Source organism: Gekko japonicus, unplaced genomic scaffold (assembly GCF_001447785.1).
Source record: "Gekko japonicus isolate JY-2015 unplaced genomic scaffold, Gekko_japonicus_V1.1 scaffold196, whole genome shotgun sequence".
Classification (NCBI taxonomy): domain Eukaryota; kingdom Metazoa; phylum Chordata; class Lepidosauria; order Squamata; family Gekkonidae; genus Gekko; species Gekko japonicus.
Window position 1 is genome coordinate 27,686 of NW_015173129.1, and position 19,849 is coordinate 47,534.

The 19,849-nt window shown below is 47.9% G+C and overlaps 1 protein-coding gene and 1 non-coding gene across 2 annotated transcripts in view; both read right to left on the minus strand.

Annotated features, from left to right (window-relative positions):
- The window catches only part of LOC107119563 (kinesin-like protein KIF19), a 37,447-nt gene that overhangs the window by 15,968 nt on the left and 1,630 nt on the right, over positions 1-19,849 (minus strand). The window contains exons 2-9 of the mRNA XM_015422073.1: positions 17,391-17,471; positions 12,493-12,603; positions 9,851-9,938; positions 6,828-6,964; positions 5,292-5,417; positions 4,240-4,434; positions 1,388-1,540; positions 466-588 (exon numbers count right to left, since the gene is read on the minus strand). Of these exons, the coding sequence (XP_015277559.1) occupies positions 466-588; positions 1,388-1,540; positions 4,240-4,434; positions 5,292-5,417; positions 6,828-6,964; positions 9,851-9,938; positions 12,493-12,603; positions 17,391-17,471 (1,014 nt within the window). The remainder of the gene's footprint in view (positions 1-465; positions 589-1,387; positions 1,541-4,239; positions 4,435-5,291; positions 5,418-6,827; positions 6,965-9,850; positions 9,939-12,492; positions 12,604-17,390; positions 17,472-19,849) is intronic.
- Positions 3,954-4,025, minus strand: TRNAP-GGG. Its single transcript has one exon. It is a non-coding gene; the product is annotated as a tRNA-Pro (tRNA).

Below are 19,849 nucleotides of genomic sequence, written 5' to 3' on the forward strand. Positions count from 1 at the left end.
TAAGCCAAACATCTGGAGGACGTGGTGTAGGAGGTAAGCTTGAATGCTAGCTTGTTGCTTTTAGAGCCTGGGAACTGCACCTGTGTTATGTCTGGAGATAGCAATGTTCCCAGGGATTGAGCGCGCAACCGTTTCCTTTGCCCGCCAGCGGGAAAGTGATCCATTGGTTCGGTACCTGGTTCAAATCCCTTTATTATATTTGCCCTGGCTGTTTGTACCCATTCCTAACAAAGGACTTGTTTGAGTATCTTTCCAAAGCTTTGAAATAAATTTTGCTTTTTTGAAACGTGGATTTATTCTCGATGCTTGGGGATCCAACAATATGTTAATAATAAAGAGGCAATATGTTGATGCGGGATTCCCCTTTCATGAGTCCTCGAGGGCCCCTTGCTTGTGCAGGACCTTCATATATCGTGAACATTTCAGGCTGCAGAACTAAGCACTAGCGCGGTTTTGCTTTCTCACCCTGGTCTTGATGTTTTTCGCTCGATACGCGTAGATCAGTGTAGTCCGAGATTCCTCAAAGTAAGTGCTGGCCGGGCTAATGTGCGCAATCATCACAGTCCTGCTGTTTCCTCCCAAGGAGTCCTACCGGGTAACATTGCCATTAATACACCACCGACAAGACTCAGGGCTCTGACAGCATCCTCAAAACCTCTCAAAGACAGGCACACAACCGTGAAGGATTCACATTGAACAGTTTTGGGATTATAATCCCACCCAATGGAGTGAAAAAACAGCCGATGAGGCCAGACCGATACTGAGATATCTCTCTTTTGAGCCTGTCTTGGAGTCAGGGGTGTAAATTTCAGGTTAGGAAATCCCTAGAGTTTTTTGGGGTGGAGCCAGGGGTGTGTGGGGTTTCGGGAGGGGAGGGACCACAGTGGGGTATAATGCCATAGTGTCCGCCCCCCAAAGCAGCCATTTTTCCCCTGGCTGTGCTGTTTGGTGATCACTTTAGTGATGACGATGAAGAAGAAGAAGAGGAGGAGGAGGAGGAGGAGGAGGAGATTGGATTTATACCCTGCTCTTCACTACCCAAAGGAGTCTCAGAGCGGCTTACAATCTCTTTTCCCTTCCCCTCCCCACAACAGACACCCTGGGAGGTAGGTGGGGCTGAGAGAGCTCTCTCGAGGACTGTCCTTGAGAGAACAGCTCTGAAAGATCTTGTGACTGACCCAAGGTCACACTAGCTGATGTGGGGCGTGGGGAATCAAACCCGGTTCTCCCAGATTAGAGTCCGCGCTCTTAACCACTCCCAGTGCAGTTTTAAGACCTGCCTCTGGACGAAAATGCGATTGAGCACACAGTGGGATTTCCCCACGACAAGCATTACAGGTGCCATAGTTCCTGGGACTGGATGGTCGACTCCCAACAACCCAAGTACCTTCAAGAGGCGGGTGAGTTTGCTGTCTCGGAAGTTGACATATTGGGCCCGGCTGCCCCCTTTCTCACTGAGGGCATTGATGCAGTTCCCCAGAGCGAGTAGCGAACGGTTGATGTGGGCACCCTCTTTCATCCTCTTGCCTCGGTTCTGAGTCTGCACAGGAAGAGGAGGAAACCGGTTAGTCTTTGCAAACAGAAGGAACAATTGGGCTCAGAAAAACTGGTTAACTGGTGGCCAGGAGTGGAAGGTACCCACTTCTTGACACCAATTTCATCTCAGTCATGAACTCACCCGGGTGGCCTTTGGCAAGCAACACTTATTCACCCACAGTTTCCAACTCTGAGTTGGAAAATTCCTGGAGATTTAAGGGTGGATCTTGGAAGGGTGGGATTTGGGGACGGGAAGGACCTCAGCAGGGTATAATACAATGAAGTCCACGCGCCTAAGCAGTCATTTTTTCCAGTGGAACTATCTCTGTAGTTGGGAGATCAGTTGTAATTCTGAGAGACCTCCAGGTCCCACCTGGAGGCTGGGAACCCTACTTTCACCCCTCTCCTACACTTGAAAATTGACATTTATATTTATACATATCCTTAAGTATATGGACATAAGTTGGATACCACTGGTTCAATAGTTAGAGGAAGAACTCTTATAGTGTGTGCAAGTAATTAAGGTTCCAAGAATTGTCTAACTGTGAAAGAAACGAAATGAATGTGATCTTGTAAGTTCTGTAAACGTTAATTAACTGACAATAACGATTATGTGGAAGAAAAACCGCTGATCTAATTTTGTAAGTTGCGGAACAATTAAATGACAATCAGGATAATATAACCTTTCTTTAAACATCAAGATGTAAAACCATAACGGTTTTAAACCATAAGAGTTATATAATCTTTATTGTCAGTTAATTGTTAGAAAACCTACAAAATTAAATCAGTTTCCTTTCATCCACAATCTAACCATATATTAAGTTTATATGTACGTAGTCAATTCCGATGTGGCTTCGCATGGGAAAACTGCTTTATCCATTATATTTTTGTTGCACTTTTCAGCTGAGAATTGCTTCCCAGAGCAGTTCCCAGGGATTAAAAAAAACCCCAATACAAATGACAGGGAAATTCAACATCCATTTTTCCTTGGGGAGGGAATTCCCAACTGAGCTGTACCCAAGCATGATGGTTTCTTTCTGCCAGGGTTCATTTCCTGCGGGAGTGCACAGGAGCAGAGCTCTGGCAGTAAGGAGCCCAGGGGGTGGGCACATGCAACAAGCCCCGCCCCCTGCTCCCAGCAGCCCTCAGATGGGCCACGAGGAGCAAGAAGCAACCAGTTAAGTTGCAGAGCCCCCCCCCCCCGGCCCCCCGGTCCAAGACAGTCCACTGGCACCTTTAAGACCAAGTTTTATTCAGGTACAAGCTCTACCTCCTCTGCGAGGACAGATCTGCACTCCCCCCCCCCCCCCGGCCTACCTTCAGGTACAAGTTCTCCCTCCTCTGTGAGGGCAGATCTGTGCGTCCCCCCCCCAATAGCTAGCAATCCAAAACAGTCCAGTGGAGCTTGAGTGGTGGGTGTTGCCTTCTGACACACTTCCGGTGATGTCAGGGGGTGTGGCATATGCAAATGAGTTATGCTAATGAGTTATGCTAATGAGCTCCTGCACCTCTTTCTCTACAAAATGACCCCTGCTTTCTGCTCTCCCTTGTACAAATCCTACCTATGGAAGTAGCAGCAGGAGGTGCTCTCCCAAATAACAGAGAAATAGTATGGGAGCCTGTCATGATCTGTGTAGGACTGGGAGACAAGGCCTAGTGAGGCCTCGGCCCAGGAGACCTGTGTGGGAGTGGAAAGCAGACACCGCCTACAATCTCTGCCTGGTCACCATGCCTATATTTCTCGGCTTAAAAGGGGCATTTTTGGTTGGGATTGGGAGGGTACTCTGGGCCTACCCAAGGGACCGTAAGTCCAGAGTGGTGGCAGAGGAAGGTGGCAACCCACGGGGTAGCATGACAAAGCCTAATGTAGAAAATCAAAATAGCCTCCTGTCATACAGAGTTGCCAACCTCCAGGTGAGGCCTAGAGACCTCCCAGAATTACAACTGATCCCCACAAGACAGAGATCAATTCCCCTAGAGAAAATGGATCGTTTGGAGGGTGGACTCTATGGCATTATGCCCTGCTGAGGTCCTTCCCCTCTCCAAACCCTGCTATCCCCATACTCCACCCCCTCCCCAAATCTCCAGGAATTTTCCAATCCTATGGCCAGCACTGGGGGTTTTGTTTGGTTGAGACACAAACAGAAGTTTGTGTCAGAGGTGCCTTATACTGAATCAGACCCTTGATCCATTGAAATCAGTATTGTTTACTCAGACTGGTAGCGGCTCTTCAGTGTCTCAGGCTGAGGTCATTCACATCACCACATACCTGATCATAACTGGAGATGCCGGGGATTGAACCTGGGACTTACAGCGCGCCAAGCAGTTGCTCTACTGCTGAGCCACAGCCCCTCTTTACAGCTCTCCAGAGTTTCAGGCGAGGTCTTCCCCATCACCTCCTCTCTGATCCTTTTAGGTGGAGGTACCGGGGATTGAACCTGGGAGCTTCTGCATCCCAAGCAGATGCTCTACCACTGAGCCACAGCCCCTCCTTACAGCTCTCCAGGGTCTCAGATAAAGGTCTTTCCCATCACCTACTGCCTGGTCCTTTTTAACTGGAGATGCTGCCGGGGATTGAACTTGGGACCTTCTGCATGCCAAGCAGATGCTCTACCACTGAGCCACAGCCCCTCCAAGTCTTGGAGGATCTTGGCTAAGGAACTATGGGGGCTTGAGGGGTGGAGGAAGAGGACTGAGCTGTACCTGAGCTGCCCTTTCTGACCCAGCCAGGTCAACCATGAAGAGCCTCCCGACTCTCACTTCCTCATTTGTATCCTTCACCCGGCTGGTCTGCTTCACCGTCACTTGGAGGACGGCGTGCGACCGAGAAGAGGTCCTGTTGGCAGCCGTGGGCTCTTGTGTGCGTTCTTTGTTCCCTTTCGTTAACAGCTCCATGATCTAAATGAGGCAAAACGAAAGGTGAGCTGGGCTTGTGGAGGTGGCCACGAGGAGCAGAGGTGGCTTTCAAAGACAGATCCAGGGATCCACCAACTGGTGACCAAGAAGAACCTTCACATCCAGAAGCAGTCAACCTCTGAATGGCGGTGCTGGAATGCAACACTGGGCTTCTGATCCCAGTTTGTTGGCCCCTCCAGGATAGCCAATTGGCCACTGTGTGAAACAGGATGATGGACTAGATGGATCACTGGTTCTGTCTCATGTTCTTAGGGGGTTTGATGATGGAGAAGCCAATTTCAGGGAGGCAGAGAAAGAGAAAGAGAGAACAAGATTATCCTCTCAGGCTCCAGCATGGATCCACTTCCAGGTTTCCCCCAGCCAGGACCACGTTCCAGTTTAATGTAAGATTTTGGCTGGATGACAATAAAATTCTGCCATTGCTGGAGCTCCTTCCCCTTTCTGTTCCCACATCTTGTTGCACAGGCAAGCCTCTAGTGGGGCCCTAGACAGGTGGTGGGAGACAAAGTGAGGGGAGAAATGCAGCCTCGTGTATGTACTGGAAGTTCTCACAGGAAGTGACAAAGGGCAGGTCTAGGAATTGCCAGAAACTCTATGATTTTTTTGCCATAGAGTTTCTGAAAATTCCTAGAGCTACTCTTTGTTACTTCCAGGAAGAGCTTCTGGTAAGTACATGAAGCTGCATTTTACAAATAATATCACATGATGCTGCGCCCACCCCCAACCTTAACACGTATGTTACCCTTTAACAGAAGCTCTGACCTTTGCTAAGTGCTCCGCCAAACTTGTTTCTACACCAGCCGTTTTCTCCTTCCCTATGGAAGGCCATTCAACTGTACCTCCTGTGCATTTGTGGTGGAGACTTCCATAATCCCGGCAATCTGAATGCTCCCCTTCGAATCTTCTCTTAGTTCCAAGAATCCCGAAGACGGGTTCAGGAGATCACGGATTACTTCATTATAAATCTGAAAGAAAAGGACAATGTTCTTTAATGCAGAGGGGAGGGATTTTTAAATCCAGGGCACTGCAGATAGTTTGGTCTGGTTCGCACTTGACTCTGAATTCAATAGAATATTTAGGTGTGTACTAAGGGTGCCATCCTCCAGGTGGGGCCTGGAGAACTCCTGGAAATATAACCGATCCCCAGACTACAGAGATCAGTTCTCCTGGGAGGGAAATGGCTACTTTGGAAGGTGGAAGTGAAGTCCACTATGCCCCACTTTTTAAAAAACGTAATAATCTTTTATTTATATAATATAACAACAATTTACAGTAGCACATACTATTAGGAAGCCACAACAATAACAACATAATCACAAACACAAAAACCACACAAGAGCAATACAACCAAACAGCCATTCAATATATAGCTATAACCTTCAATGATCAGGAAGTGCCTTTTTAAGCTTACTATCTCTTTCCATATATTCAAGAAAAGGGAACCAACGTTCCAAATAATCTGAATGGAAGTCTGTATCCTCCGCCAAGGAAACAGCATCTGATATTTCCTCCATGACCAGGTATTCCCATAATTTATGGAACCTCATATTCGATGAGGGCTATATACTATTTTTCCAATAAGTCTTGGCTGCCACCAACATTCAAGAAATGAGATCTTTCCTGACAGCAGGAACATCTATCCCCTCCCATAAATTAAGCAAGACAAGTCCTGGCCTTCCCCTCCCCAAATCCTGTGCTCCCCTGGCTCCACCCCCAGATCTCAGGAATTTCATGACTCTCTTTATTCCTCTGAGTTTTGAACTTTAGAAATCAGGCAGCCAGAAGGGCAAGTCTGGTTGGAAATCCACCAGGCCTAGAACTGTGGGTATCGGACTGAGGAGGCCACTGCATGGTCTTGGGGCACTCTCTCTCTCTCTCTTTCTTGGTCTACCCCAGGGGTTATTTCGTAGAAAAAGAGGCGCAGGAGCACATTAGCATAACTTATCAGCATAGCTTATTTGCATATGCCACACCCCCTGACATCACCGGAAGGGTGTCAGAAGGCAACACCCACCGTTCAGGCTCCACTGGACTGTTCTGGATTGCTAGCTATGGGGGGGGGGAATGCAGATCTGCCCTCACAGAGGAGGGAGAGCTTGTATCTGAAGGCGGGCTGGGGGGGGGGCTCTGCAACTTACCTGGCTGCTTCTTGCTCCTCGTGGCCCGACTGAGGGCTGCTGGGAGCAGGGGGTGGGGTTTGTTGCATGTGCCCGCCCCCTGGGCTCCTTAATGCCGGAGCTCCGCTCCTGTGTACTCCCGCAGGAAATGACCCCTGGTCCACCCTACTTCACAGGGTTGTTGTGAGGATAAACTGGGGAAAGGAGAATCATGAACACACCACCCGTGAGCTCCTTGGCGGAGTCGGGCCATCCTACCTCGAAATACGACATGCAGACCGAGTAGGCCATGTCCCCGCTGGTAGCCTCAATAGCTCTGAAGAGATCGTGGAGTGTCCGGATGTAGATGCCAGGTTCAGCGTCCAGGCCCAGCATAGTGTATGTTTTCCCAGCCCCTGGATCAAACACAGAGAAAGGCAGATATCTAAACATCCCCTTAAGTGTAATGGTTAGTGCGCCAGGCTCGGATTTGGGAGACCTGTGTTCGAATCTCCCACTCAGCCATAGAAGCTTGCTGGGTGACCATCATCTGGTTATTCTCTCTTGGTCTAGCCTACCTCACTGGGTGGTTGCTGTGAGGACAAAATGGAGGACGTAAGAAAGAGCTAAGTCTCTTTGATTCATTGGGGAGAAAAACCAGGCATAAATATCTAAATATAAATAAAATTACAGGGACCATCAACGGGTTATGTGGAAGCTTATTACTAGATCTTAGTACTTGCTACTTTTCTTTCCACGGTGCTTTGGGCTCTGACACAACCAATGCTCCCTCTAAGCTGTGGAGTCTTGTGAGCAAAAATTCTACTTTGTGAGCTACTGGCATTAAAGTTGTGAGTGAGTGATTGGCTACTGCATAGATCAGTTTGTTCTAGAGCCATCCTTTCTGAGCTAAGACAAAAACGTGTGAGCCGAAGGCTAAAAAACTGTAAGCTAGCTCACACCCCCTCAGCTTAGAGGGAACACTGGACGCAACCACACTTCCTTCCTGTGTTCCATTCCTAAACTGTAACGCTTCGGACCAGTATGGAGTAGTGTTTAAAGTGTCAAGTTAGGGACTGGGAGCCCCAAGTTCGAGTCCCCACTCTGTTATGGAAGCTCGCTGTACAACTTTGGGCCAGTCGCACACTCTCAGCCTAGCTTACCTCACAGGGCTGTTGTGAAGATAAAAGGGAGGAGGGGAAAGTGATGTTCTAAGTCCGTTGGAGTGGAACGTGGGTATGATGGACCCCTGTCTCTTCCCTACTCCCAGGCAGATTTTCCCGCCAAAACTTTGGCTACCCTCAGTGACTGAGCCACCCCCAAGTAGCACGTATATCTTCTTTCAAAACAGAATAAAGATTTTATTTAATAGGCAGGGAATATATATATTTAGACAAAGTCAAGGTTTAGAAATACTGAGGTAAAACGTTATAATATATACAGATTTGAGATCATAATGAGTGTGGCTATAGCTTAATTTCAGAGTTTTCTAGTTCTTTTTGGTGCAAGATTACGTGGCTTAGTATATATACTGTAGCATTGATCTTAGCAGATACCTTTTGATTCAATTTTATTCTGATTGTATGGTTTTATTATATCTTACATTTTACTCTAATCCTTGGTTTGTAATGGCTTATGGCTAAATACAAATAAATTTCTATTCCACATAGTATACTGTAGCAATAACACAACTTCTTCATAGAGTTTCCTGGGGGATAGCTCTTTCTTTGAGTTTCTAGATTTCTCCCCTTAGAATTCTGGTTTCTCCCTTCAGAAATATCAGCTTTTCACTAACTCCTGAAATGTCCACAGCTTATTCCGTCTACTATAGACCCTGGGTTCTCCTCAGAGCACAATCTGTCTCACTGGCAGGAATTATTCCTCTTTTCCCTAAGAAGCAATAACCCTTTTCTACTTGGCTTGACTAGGAATCACAGCCGAACAGCCCAGTCACTTTTGCCAAATCTATCTTCCAGTGCTATTGTCTGTGTAAAGCAGTTTGTAGCTTTCTGGACCTAGAATCTCAGTTATCCCTCAGAGCAGGGCCGTAGTCAGCAGTGGGGCTTTAGGAGCTGTGCCCCCTATCAATTAAGGGGACCCCCAGCACCAGCCAGCAAGTTAGCTCTCGGAGAGCTCTTGAAGAGCCGATTCGCTGGCTGGCAGATGCAGGAGGCAGCCCCGGCGCCTCACTGCATCTGAGCCTGCTTGGACAGCCAAGAAGGCAGTAAAGCAGCAGGGCAGTGCCTGGCTGCCTCCTCTTTGGCTCTCCTTGGAGGAGAGTCACTTGTGGTGATGCCGTCATGTCAGGGGGCACAATGCCCCCCCAAATCCCAAAGCCCCCTGCTGGAAAAGTTCCTGGCTATGGGGCTGCCTCAGAGTAGTTCTAATTCTGTTAGGACAAAGGAGTCTCTCCTCTTCTCTCTGTAAAGGAACCTTTCTGACTAGAGAGCCAGTTTGGTGTAGTGGTTAAGTGTGCAGCCTCTAATCTGGGAGAACCGGATTTCATTCCCCACTCCTCCACTTGCACCTGGCTGGATGACCTTGGGCAAGCCGTAGTTCTGATAAGAGCAGTTCTTGAAAAAGAGCAGTTTCTCTCAGAGCTCTCTCAGCCCCACCTACCTCACAGGGTGTCTGTTGTGGGGAGGGGAAGGGAAAGGAAGTTTGTAGGCCGCTCTGAGACACCTTTGGGTAGTGAAGGGTGGGGTATAAATCCAATCTCTTCTTCTTCTCTTTCACACACACTAAATAACACACTTTCAAACTACTTTCAATGCACTTTGCAACTGGATCTCACTGTACAAAATGGCAAATTCCACCTGCAAACGGTCGCTGAAGTGGATTGAAACGGCATTATTTGGCAGGTGTGCAAGCGCCCATTTATAACCCGTGTCAGAACACTGACTCCAAATACCCCTTCCCCTGTTCAAAGACGCAGACCAAAAGAGGACTGCTGTATCACCCTTTTCCCTCCATAACAGCTGATGCTATACTTTCTCTCAGCTGATGCTGGCCAGTTAGAGAACATGTAGCACAGCCAATCAAATAAGCTGTCCACTCCAGGGAAGATGAACTCCTGATCTCCCAGGTTCTCTGAAACAAGCAGCATTTGAAACCTGTTTTCTATGTGCAATCCGTCACAGTGGGGTGTAAATACATAAATAAACAAGTGTTCTGGTTCTGCCCCCCCTCAATTTGTGATTCCAGATGTGACCCACAAGAAAGAGCTTCCTTATACCCTTTCACCCTCCAAGCAGACCCTGGTAGACCAGACTTGTCAAACAACACAGTTTAAGCCATTTTACCTGTGGGTCCATATGCAAAGACTGTCGCGTTGTATCCTGAAATGACCCCTTCAATGAGATTTTTGGTTGTGCACATATATACCTCCTCCTAAGAGCAAGAAAATGCAATTGATCAGATTAAGCAACATTTCAACAGCTCTAGATTTATATATACACAGAGAGAGAGATTCTGGATTAAACCCTACAAGCGGCTACAAGCATGGACGGCTTCAAAAGGGAATTAGATAAGCATATGGAGCAGAGGTCCATCAGTGGCTATTAGCCACAAGGTATAGACAGGGACTCTGGGGCAAGTGATGCTCTGTCATCTTGGTGCTTGGGGGGGGGGCAACAGTGGGAGGGCTTCTAATGTCCTGGCCCCACTGGTGGACCTCCTGATGGCACCTGGTATTTCTGGCCACTGTGTGACACAGAGTGTTGGACTGGAGGGGCCTTTGGCCTGATCCAACATTGGCATCTCTTATGTTCTTATGTTCTTATGTTAACCCCGTATCAAAATGATTAAATTATTTGATATTAAGGTTCCAAAACCTTTTTCGTCAGCAGAACTGAATCAGACAGGCCAAACATTTTATTTTTATTTGTCAAGTGGAGGGGCCGTGGCTCAGTGGAAGAGCCTCTGCTTGGCATGCAGACGGTCCTGGGTTTGACCCCCCCCCCCCAGCATCTTCAGTTCAAAGGACCACATTGTCAGAGTCCTTAGTCAGGTTACACAACACAGGGCTTCATAAGAAGATAACTGTTTATTGATAAATCCAGTACTAGAGACATGTGTACAGCTTGTGTCAGGAATGGCCACCCTACTGGGTCCTCTGACTTATACTAAGATCAAACATCCCCCTGGTAAGCATGAGCCAATGGATAAATCTCACGCACGAGGGCAAAGCAAGCAGGCAAAGCAAAAGCCATTAACTTTCCCAGCAGAGAGAAACTGTAGCTGGAACATCTACAAGGTCAAGCATAAGACAGCAAACAGTTGGTGAGCCAGGGAGAGCTGAGACAGACAAGGGTAGGGCATTCCTCCACATACCAGACCTATGACAGGGCTACCTGATACACGTAGGAGGTGATAGGAAAGTTCTCTGCCTGAGATCAAGGGGAGCATCTGCCAGTCTGAGTAGACAATACTGAATTTGAAGGACCAAGGGTCTGATTCAGTATAAGGCAGCTTTGTTTAGGGAGAAGATTTTGGTAGAGTATCTGCTTGGCAAGGTCTCAGGTTCAGTCCCCGGTGGCATCTCCAGTTAAAAGGACCAGGCAGGAGGGGGTGGGAAAGAACTCCGCCTGAGACCCTGGAGAGCTGCAAAGAGGGGCTGTGGCTCAGTGGTAGAGTATCTGCCTGGCATGTAGAAGGTCCCAGGCTCAATCCCCGGCGGCATCTCCAGTTTAAAAGGACCAGGCAGGAGGTGATGGGAAAGACCTCCACCTGAGACCCTGGAGAGCTGCTGCCCGTCTGAGTAGACAATATTGACCTTGATAGATCAGTGGTCTGATCCAGTATAAGGCAGCGTCCCGAGTGGAGGTAAAGCATCAAAATAAGCAAAACACAACCTAGAAGGTTTTTGATAAAGAATTTAACCGACCCAGAAGGAACGGTAAGGAGAACAGAGATTAACAAGAAGCTCAAGGGTTAAACCATCAGTCACAGCCTCTTTTCTCTCAGGGTAGAGATGGATGTGAAAAAGAGAGAGAGAGAAAGAGGGCGATTTACACAGGTGGGCTCTGGGATTGCCACCATGGGTTAATGTGCCAGACAGTGGGTTACCCAAAAGAGCCAAAGAGCATTACATGTTTTCCCATACAGTCCCCGTCCAAATTGGGAATGGTGGGTGCAAAAACGGAGGAGAACCCGCTACTCAGATCTGACTTGGACACAGGGTAGGGCCTTAGAACCAACTTGTCGAGCCGGAAGGTACCTCGTTTTCGTGGTTTGGGTCACAGGTACACAAAGAACAACCTACACCCTGTCAGCTATGTTGCCATGGGGGTTGGGGAGTTCATTCTGTGACTTGTTAATTGTTATTGCATTCCTATCCCTGCTGTTCTCCCTTTGCTGAAACGCTTATCTCTACAGATGTGCAGGAGGAGGTTGTGATGTCTGGAGGGCTCCTATGTACCGTGAGAGACTCCTGGTTCTCAGCTTTAGCCACCTAACGGTTGCCTGACATATCCTGCGCGCGGGAGGGTGCCTAATTGGCCCATGCTATGGGGGGGGTACATACGAAAACCCTATATCCTATTAGGCTCTACTGGCTGTGGCCATTCTTAACAGTGCCTGTGTTACTGCATCTATAGCTTTGCAATAAAAGTATAACCGTTCCTGAATGTGTGTACTTCGTTGTTAGCTGTGGGTTCTGACACACCCAAGGAGCAGGTTCTCCTCAGTTCTTGCATCAGCCATGTCCAATTCAGATCAGGACTGTGGTGCTTATGGGAAGATTTAGAATGATCTTTGAGTGAGATCTCCTTGCTTTTCCGTTGCAGATACCTGTGAGTCACCGAGGCTTTTCCGCCATGAGCATTCCACCTGTAGCGTCCACAATCACAGTGGCAGCCACTCAAAGAAGAAAGGAAGAAAAGTATTCTGCTCCGAGGATGACAGAACCCAGATTGTTTAGGAGACGCAAGAGCCATCGTCTCACCTGGCTCGCCGTGTGGTCAAAAACCATGTCGAAGATAAAAGTCTTCTCTCGGGACCGGTTGGCGCGCAAGATGTCATCTGGATCTTCCGTCGGATCCATCAGAACCACCATCTATCGCAGAGAAATAATTCACAAGTTCAAGCGTTTTTAAACGCTTTTTTAATATCAAGAATGGCGCAGCTTGGGATGGAGTGCCTTCTCTTGACTGAGCTGTGTATTTTTATGTCTTTATTTATTTATTTATTTATAGAACAAAGTTTTAAGTCCAGTGGCACCTTTAGAACCAACAAAGTTCAATTCTGGGTATAAGCTTTTGTGTCCATGCACAGTTCTTTACATGAAGAAGTGTGCACGCACACAAAAGCTTATACCCTGGATAAAACTTTGTTGTCTTAAGAAGAGAAGAGGAGAAGAGGTTTAGATTTATACCCCGCCCTTCACTCAGAGTCTCAGAGCGGCTTACAAACTCCTTTCCCTTCCTCTTCCCACAACAGACACCCTGTGAGGTAGATGGGGCTGAGAGAACTTCCGAGGACTGCTTTTGAGAGAACAGCTGTGAAAGAACTACGGCTTGCCCAAGGTCATCCAGCAGCTGCGTGGAGGAGTAGAGAATCAAACCCGGTTCTCCCAGATTAGAGTCCGCACACTTAACCACTACACCAAACTGGCTTAAAGGTACCACTGGACTCAAACGTTTTTCTGTTGCTTCAGACTAACACGGCCACCCACCTGAATCTTTCTTTATTTAAGTTATTCATGGTCCACCTTTACATTATTCATAGTCTGAAGCTCTAACCACTACACCATGGAGGTTCTGACTATGCTGCTGCCATTTTAAATTTCTGCCAGATATTTTTGTATAAAGTTTCCATTGTGTTTCCGAAGTTATGGTTGTGTGCCATTCATGCTGGGAAAGAGCGGCATCGCTATTCTAAATAATAAATAAATAGTGGGTCCAGGGAAATGCAAAAGGAATACCAGGACGGGGGGTGGGGTGGATCTCTTCTGACTCCTCCCATCTTATTTAACCCTCTCCAGACCAGCCCGAAATTGCTCCTGGTGTCCGGGAGCTGTTTAGATGAAGGGCGAGGGACTGGGAGTGTGAAAATGCAAGCGTGTCTTTGGGTCTAGGCCACAATATTCATGCCACAAGTATTTCAAAATAGGTTAACTGCAGCCACTTAACAGTTTTCCCAATTGTAGTGTTTCTGAAGTGGTGCTTGGGGGTGCCAACGGTGGGAGGGCTTCTAGCGTCCTGGCCGCGTCCGGCCCCCACCGATGGACCTTCCGATGGCCCCTGGTATTTTTGGCCACAGTGTGACAGAGTGTTGGACTGGATGGGCCATTAGCCTGATCCAACACTGGCTTCCTTTATGTTCTTATGTTAACTAACGGTTTAGGGTCTAATTTAAAAGATGCTGAAAGAAAAAATCAGCAGAAAATTAAGAGTCTAGGCCCCAGATAGGGAATTTGGTTTTAGATTTTAGATTTGACCACCAGTCCTAAATCGAGGGGAAATGTTCATAATTTCTCGAATGCATAGGGTTGCCAAATCTCCAGGTGAGGCCTGGAAATCTCCCAGAATTACAACTGATGTCCAGACTACAGAGATGAAGAAGAAGAAGGATTGGATTTATACCCCGCCCTTCACTACCCAAAGGAGTCTCAGAGCGGCTTACAAACTCCTTCCCCTTCCCCTCCCCACAACAGACACCCTGTGAGGTAGGTGGGGCTGAGAGAGCTCTTTCCAGAATTGTCCTTGAGAAAACAGCTCTTATCAGAATTATGGCTTGCCCAAGGTCATCCAGCAGGTGCAAGTGGAGGAGTGGGCAATAAAACCCGGTTCTCCCAGATTAGAGTCCGCGCACTTAACCACTACACCAAACTGACTCTCAGATCAGTTCCCCTGCAGGAAAGGGCTACTTTGGAGGGTGACCTATACGGCATTATACCCTGCCGAGGTCCCTCCCTTTTCTAAACCCCACACTCTCCAGAATCCACCACCAAATCTCCAAGTTTTTCCCACCTGGAATTAGCAACCCCATCTCCCAGAATTACAACAAATCTCCAGACAACAGAGCTTGTTTCTCCTGGAGGAAAGACCTGCTTTGAAAGGGGGACCTTAGGGCATGACACCGTGTTGAGGCCCCTCCCCTCACCAAACACCATCTACCCCCAAGCTCTAGCTCCAAATCTCCAGGAATTTCCCTGCCCAGAGTTGGCAATACTACAAAGACATCATAACACAAAGTGTTAAAGAGAATCTTCTCTTATGCTTCCCATGGAGAGTTCGTCTCCAGGAGATGTTCAGGAGAAAATAGAACTAATTTTTCAAAATGGAAAACTGAAGACCCGATTTGGTTTCTCTGGACTCTTCTGGGAGCATGTTTCCTCACAGAAAAACAAGCTTGGGGGGGACGGGACACGATATTCCTCCTTCCTCTCGAGGAAAGCAGAACGGAAGGTGGAGTTCTTGAACCTCAAGGGAGATTGCGTCTTTGACAGAACCACACGTGATAATGCTCCAGAGAAACTATGGCAGCGTCTTAGATAAATACATCATTAGGGAAGTGTCTGCAACGTCGATTACAAACCATCTGCTCTGAGAAGCGAAGAAAACAAACACAGATCACAGGAAGCAAATAAAGCACATAAAGAGGCAGGATCGAACCTTCAGTCTGTAGTCACAAGAAAATAAGAGAACCCCTTTTGGATCAGGCCAGGGGCCCATCCAGTCCAACATTCTGTGTCACCCAGTGGCCAAAACCCTGGTGCTGTCAGGAGGTCCACCAGCGGGGCCAGAACTCCAGAAGCCCTTCCACTGTTGCCCTCCCAAGCACCAAGAAGACAGAGCATCACTGCCCCAAACATAAGAATGTAAGAGAAGCCATGTTGGATCGGGCCAATGGTCCAACCAGTTGTCACACAGTGGCCAAAACCCTGGTGCTGTCAGGAGGTCCACCAGCGGGGCCAGAACTCCAGAAGCCCTTCCACTGTTGCCCTCCCAAGCACCAAGAAGACAGAGCATCACTGCCCCAGACAGAGTGTTCCCTCTTGTGGATAAGAGCCACTGATGGACCTCTGCTCTGTATGTTCATCCAATCCCCTCTCAGAGCTGTCTATACTTCTAGCTGCTACCACTTCCCGTGGCAGTGAATTCCACGTGTTCATTACAGCTTTGGAAGGGTCAATATAGCATCAAGCAAGAAGAAAATGGACAACCAGTGGCGTAACAGAATGTCGGACTAGGATATGGGAGGCCCAGGCTCGAATCCCCACAGCCATGGAAGCCTGATGGGTGAACCTGGGGCCAGTCACACAAGTTCAAACTAATCTGCCTCACAGGGTTGTTGTGAAGATAAATGGCGGAGAGGAGAATGATGGAAGCTGAGTTGAGTCCCCATTGGAGAGAGGGGGGGGATGTAAATGGAGTGAATAAATAAATAAACTCTTTGTAGTAGGGTTCCCAGGTATGTGTTGGGAAATACCTGGAGTTTTTCAGGGGAGAGCTTGAGGGGGGCAGGGTTTGGGACATAGTGCCATTAATTCCAACTTCCAAAGCAGCCATTTTCTCCAGGTAAACTGATTTCTGTCACCTGGAGATCAGTTGTAACAGCAAGAGATCTCCAGCCACCACCTGGAGGTTGGCGTCCTTACTTTGTAGTCTTTTAATAGCCAAAGGTGTTTCTCGATTATTTGAAGAGGTTTCTTCCAGGGCTTTCTGATGGCTGGTGGCCACTAGCAGACTCACCAAATGCTGTGAACTAATGGATAAGTTGGCCCTGGGCCGAGGCCTTTCCCTGATGCTGCTTCCTAGAGCTGGTGTTCAGAGGTTGATTTCTCCTGGATGCGGAGGTTCCTTTGGGTTACCATGACTAGTAGCCGCTGATGGGTCACACGCCTCTCCTCTACTAGTCTGTCCCTTTGAAGGCCACTGATGATGGCAGCCATCGCTTCATCAGCTGGCAGCAATTCCATAGTGTAATGACTCATGGAACGAAGAAGTAGGATCTAGGAGCCCCAGGTTCAAATCTCTACTCGGCCACGGAAGTTTGCTGGGTAGTGGGGCTGCCAAGCACTGGTGGGCAAGAACTTCCAATTTTACCATAGAGTTTCCAGCAATTCCTAGAGTTACCTTTTCACTTCAGGGTAGTGCTAGGAATCGCCAGAAACTCTATCATAAGAACTTCCTGTAAGCAGGACTCTTTGTAGCAGGAACTCCTCTGCATATTAGGCGACACACCCCTAATGTAGCCAGTCCTCCAAGAGCTTACAGTAGCCCCTGTAAGAAGAGCTCTGTAAGCTCTTGGAGGATTGGCTACATTAGGGGTGTGTTGCCTAATATGCAAAGGAGTTCCTGCTACAAAAAGAGCCCTGCTGAGTTTCTCTTTTTAAATGTTTCTCCTGGAATACTGTCCCTTTCTGACAACCCTCCCACTGGTTTCTAGGCACTGCCCGGCTAGCCTACTGGGTGACTTCAAGCTGGTCCCTGACACTCAGTCTAACTTACCTCACAGGCTTGTTGTGAGGCTAAAATGGAGTTGGGACCCAATATAAATATTGCCATCAAGTTGCAGCTGACTCATGTTGACTCTGTAGGGTTTTCAAGCCAAGAAACTCTCAGAGGTGGTTTTGTCCTTGCCTGACTCTGAGTAGCAACCCTGGACTTCCTCGGAGGTCTCCCATCCAAATACCAACCGAAGCTGACCCTGCTTAACTTCCAAGACGTATCCAAGTCAGGGGATACATAAAGTAAAATTTAAATAAACAAACTGGGCTTGCCAGAAACCAGCGCCTGTCTCCCACCCCCAGGCAGTGTCCGCTGTTCAACTAATCCCCCCCCCCCCCAAAAAACTTCTGTTCAACTAATCCCCCCCCCCATAGACTCAGAGTCTTACCTGGTCCCCCACCCTGTGGGCGATGATGCCGGCCCCTTCCTCCAGTTCAGTTTCATTGATGGGGCGGATACGGAGGGCCACCTGCAGGCGGAAACGAGAGGCAGGACATTGTCCAGTGATCCGAGAAGCCGCAGGGATTCAAAAGAAAAGCCTGGCTAAATACACATTCTGCTAGTCCAGGAATGTGGGCTTCGGGTGCTTAGAATTGGGGTGTCAAACTCATTTGTTATGAGGGCCAGATCTGACATAAATGAGACCTTGTTGGGCCGGGGCCACGTGTGTCATAAAAGGTAATGCCAGGTAGCAGAGATATAAACTTTATAAAGGACACAAAGACAAAGGTGGGGTTTTTTTTACTTAAAATAAAAACATGCTTAAAACATTAGCACTCTTGCAATATTTTGTTTATTTAGCAGTGTCTGATAACTGACACCTCTTGCTCTGAAGTATTGCATCAAAATGCCTGTGCTGTTGCAATCTTGAGTATGCTGTTCAGGTGTGTATCTCTAAGCTGCAAACCTACGATGACACAGACGCAGCAGCAGCAGAACTGGAAGCAGAAGCAGAAGACAACCAGTTCCACTGAGGGCCTGACAGAAGCCCTCCGGGGGTCTGATCCGGCCCCCAGGCCACATGTTTGACATCCCTGGCTTAGAAGCTTTAAATGCATTCTGCCCATGTATACGTAAGGGGGTTATGTTGTATGCGGGGAAGAAACAAGTCTTTGTCCTCATCCTAGATTACCTACTCCAGAGGTCTCCAACCTTTTTGAGCCTGGTGGCACCTTTGGGATTCTGACACAGCATGGTGGGCGCAACCGCAAAATGGCTGCCATAGGAGATGAGACCATCCACAAAATGGTTGCCATGGGAGATGGGGCCATCCACAAAATGGCTACTGCAGCTTCCTTGCAGTCCCACAGTGAAGATCCTTGCACTGTGCTGGCAGCGGCCACCAAAGCAACATTTTTCAAAAATCTTTGCAGCCAATCAAATCTCCAATGGCCAGTCAGAAGCCTTGCTGGGCAAAAGGCCCACCCACTTTCTAAAAACACTTGGCGAGTGTGAGGAAAGTTGTCAGCAGGCAACATGGCACGCCTGCAGACTTGCAGATCAAGACTCCTAGTGTTTAGATTTAGTAAAATAATTAATAATCCAGTAAATAGTTATAACAGTATGGGGAGCATGACACATGACAACACCGGGGAAGTGGCCTCCGTTTAGATTAGTGAGGCAAGTTTGGTTTCCAAGCTGGGTTTGGGCCAAGTCATGAAGCAATCCATATCAGACGTTGCCCCAGTAATCGTATCCCAGTCGTACCTACAGGGAACACCAGTCTTCACAATAACAAATCTCTGTGAGCGATAATTTAATGAGGCTTTTCAGCTCCCAAATCTAGAATTATTTTCAGATTTTAATGTTCCTCTGTGCCACAGTCAAATGGGCCGGAGGATTCCAGCGGAGTGACTCAGACGGCCAGGAAAAGGGGTCTCTGGTCCCGGTGATGCGAAGAAGACACTGCCGAATTACCTTGGCCCAAGTGTGGCACTCAACGGAAGAAGAATATATCTGATTTTACTTGTATGTAACAATTCATAATACTTTTCAAATTTGATGAATCTATATTTCTCCTCTACCCCTTTTTTCCTCTGTATCCCATCCTTTTAAGAGAAAATAATTTTAAAAATCATTGAAGAAGAGGAGGAGGAGATTGGACATACCCCGCCCTTCACTCGGAGTCTCAAAGCGGCTTACAATTTCCTTTCCCCTCCTCTCCCCACAACAGACACCCTGTGAGATAGGTGGGGCTGAGAGAGCTCTTTCGAGGACTGCTCTTGAGAGAAGAGCTCTGAGAGAACTTGTGACTGACCCAAGGTCACTCCAGCAGCTGCATGTGGAGGAGGAGTGGGGAATCAAACCCAGTTCTCCCAGACTGGAGTCCGCACTCTTAACCACTACACCAAACTGGCAAACTAGTGCAATGCTTTCCACTGACTTCCTATCCTTTGTTGCACCTAGTGAGAATCTTCTGCCCCTCTTTTGGGGATTTCCCTCATGGCGACCTCTACTTCTCCAGCTCTACCGTTACCTGATGAATCAGTCCCGTCTCTCTCTTCTTTTTTTTAAAAAGAGGGGGCCGGTGTGTTGTAGTGGTTAGAGCATCAGACTAGGATCTAGGAGACCCAGGTTCAAATCCCCACTCTGCTATGGAAGCTCACTGGGTGACCTTGGGCCAGTCACATTCTCCCAGCCTGACCTACCTCACAGGGTTCTTGTAGGGATAAAACAGAGAACAGAAGAATGAAGTAAGCCACCTTGGGTTCCCACTAGGGAGAAAGGCAGGGTAGAAGTGGATTAAACAAATAAATTTCTGCCTCTGGGGCCTAGCACCCGGTGACCACTATCTGTTTTCCTTTTGCCTCCCTTGTTTAAAATTAAACAAACACAGGAAGGAAAGAG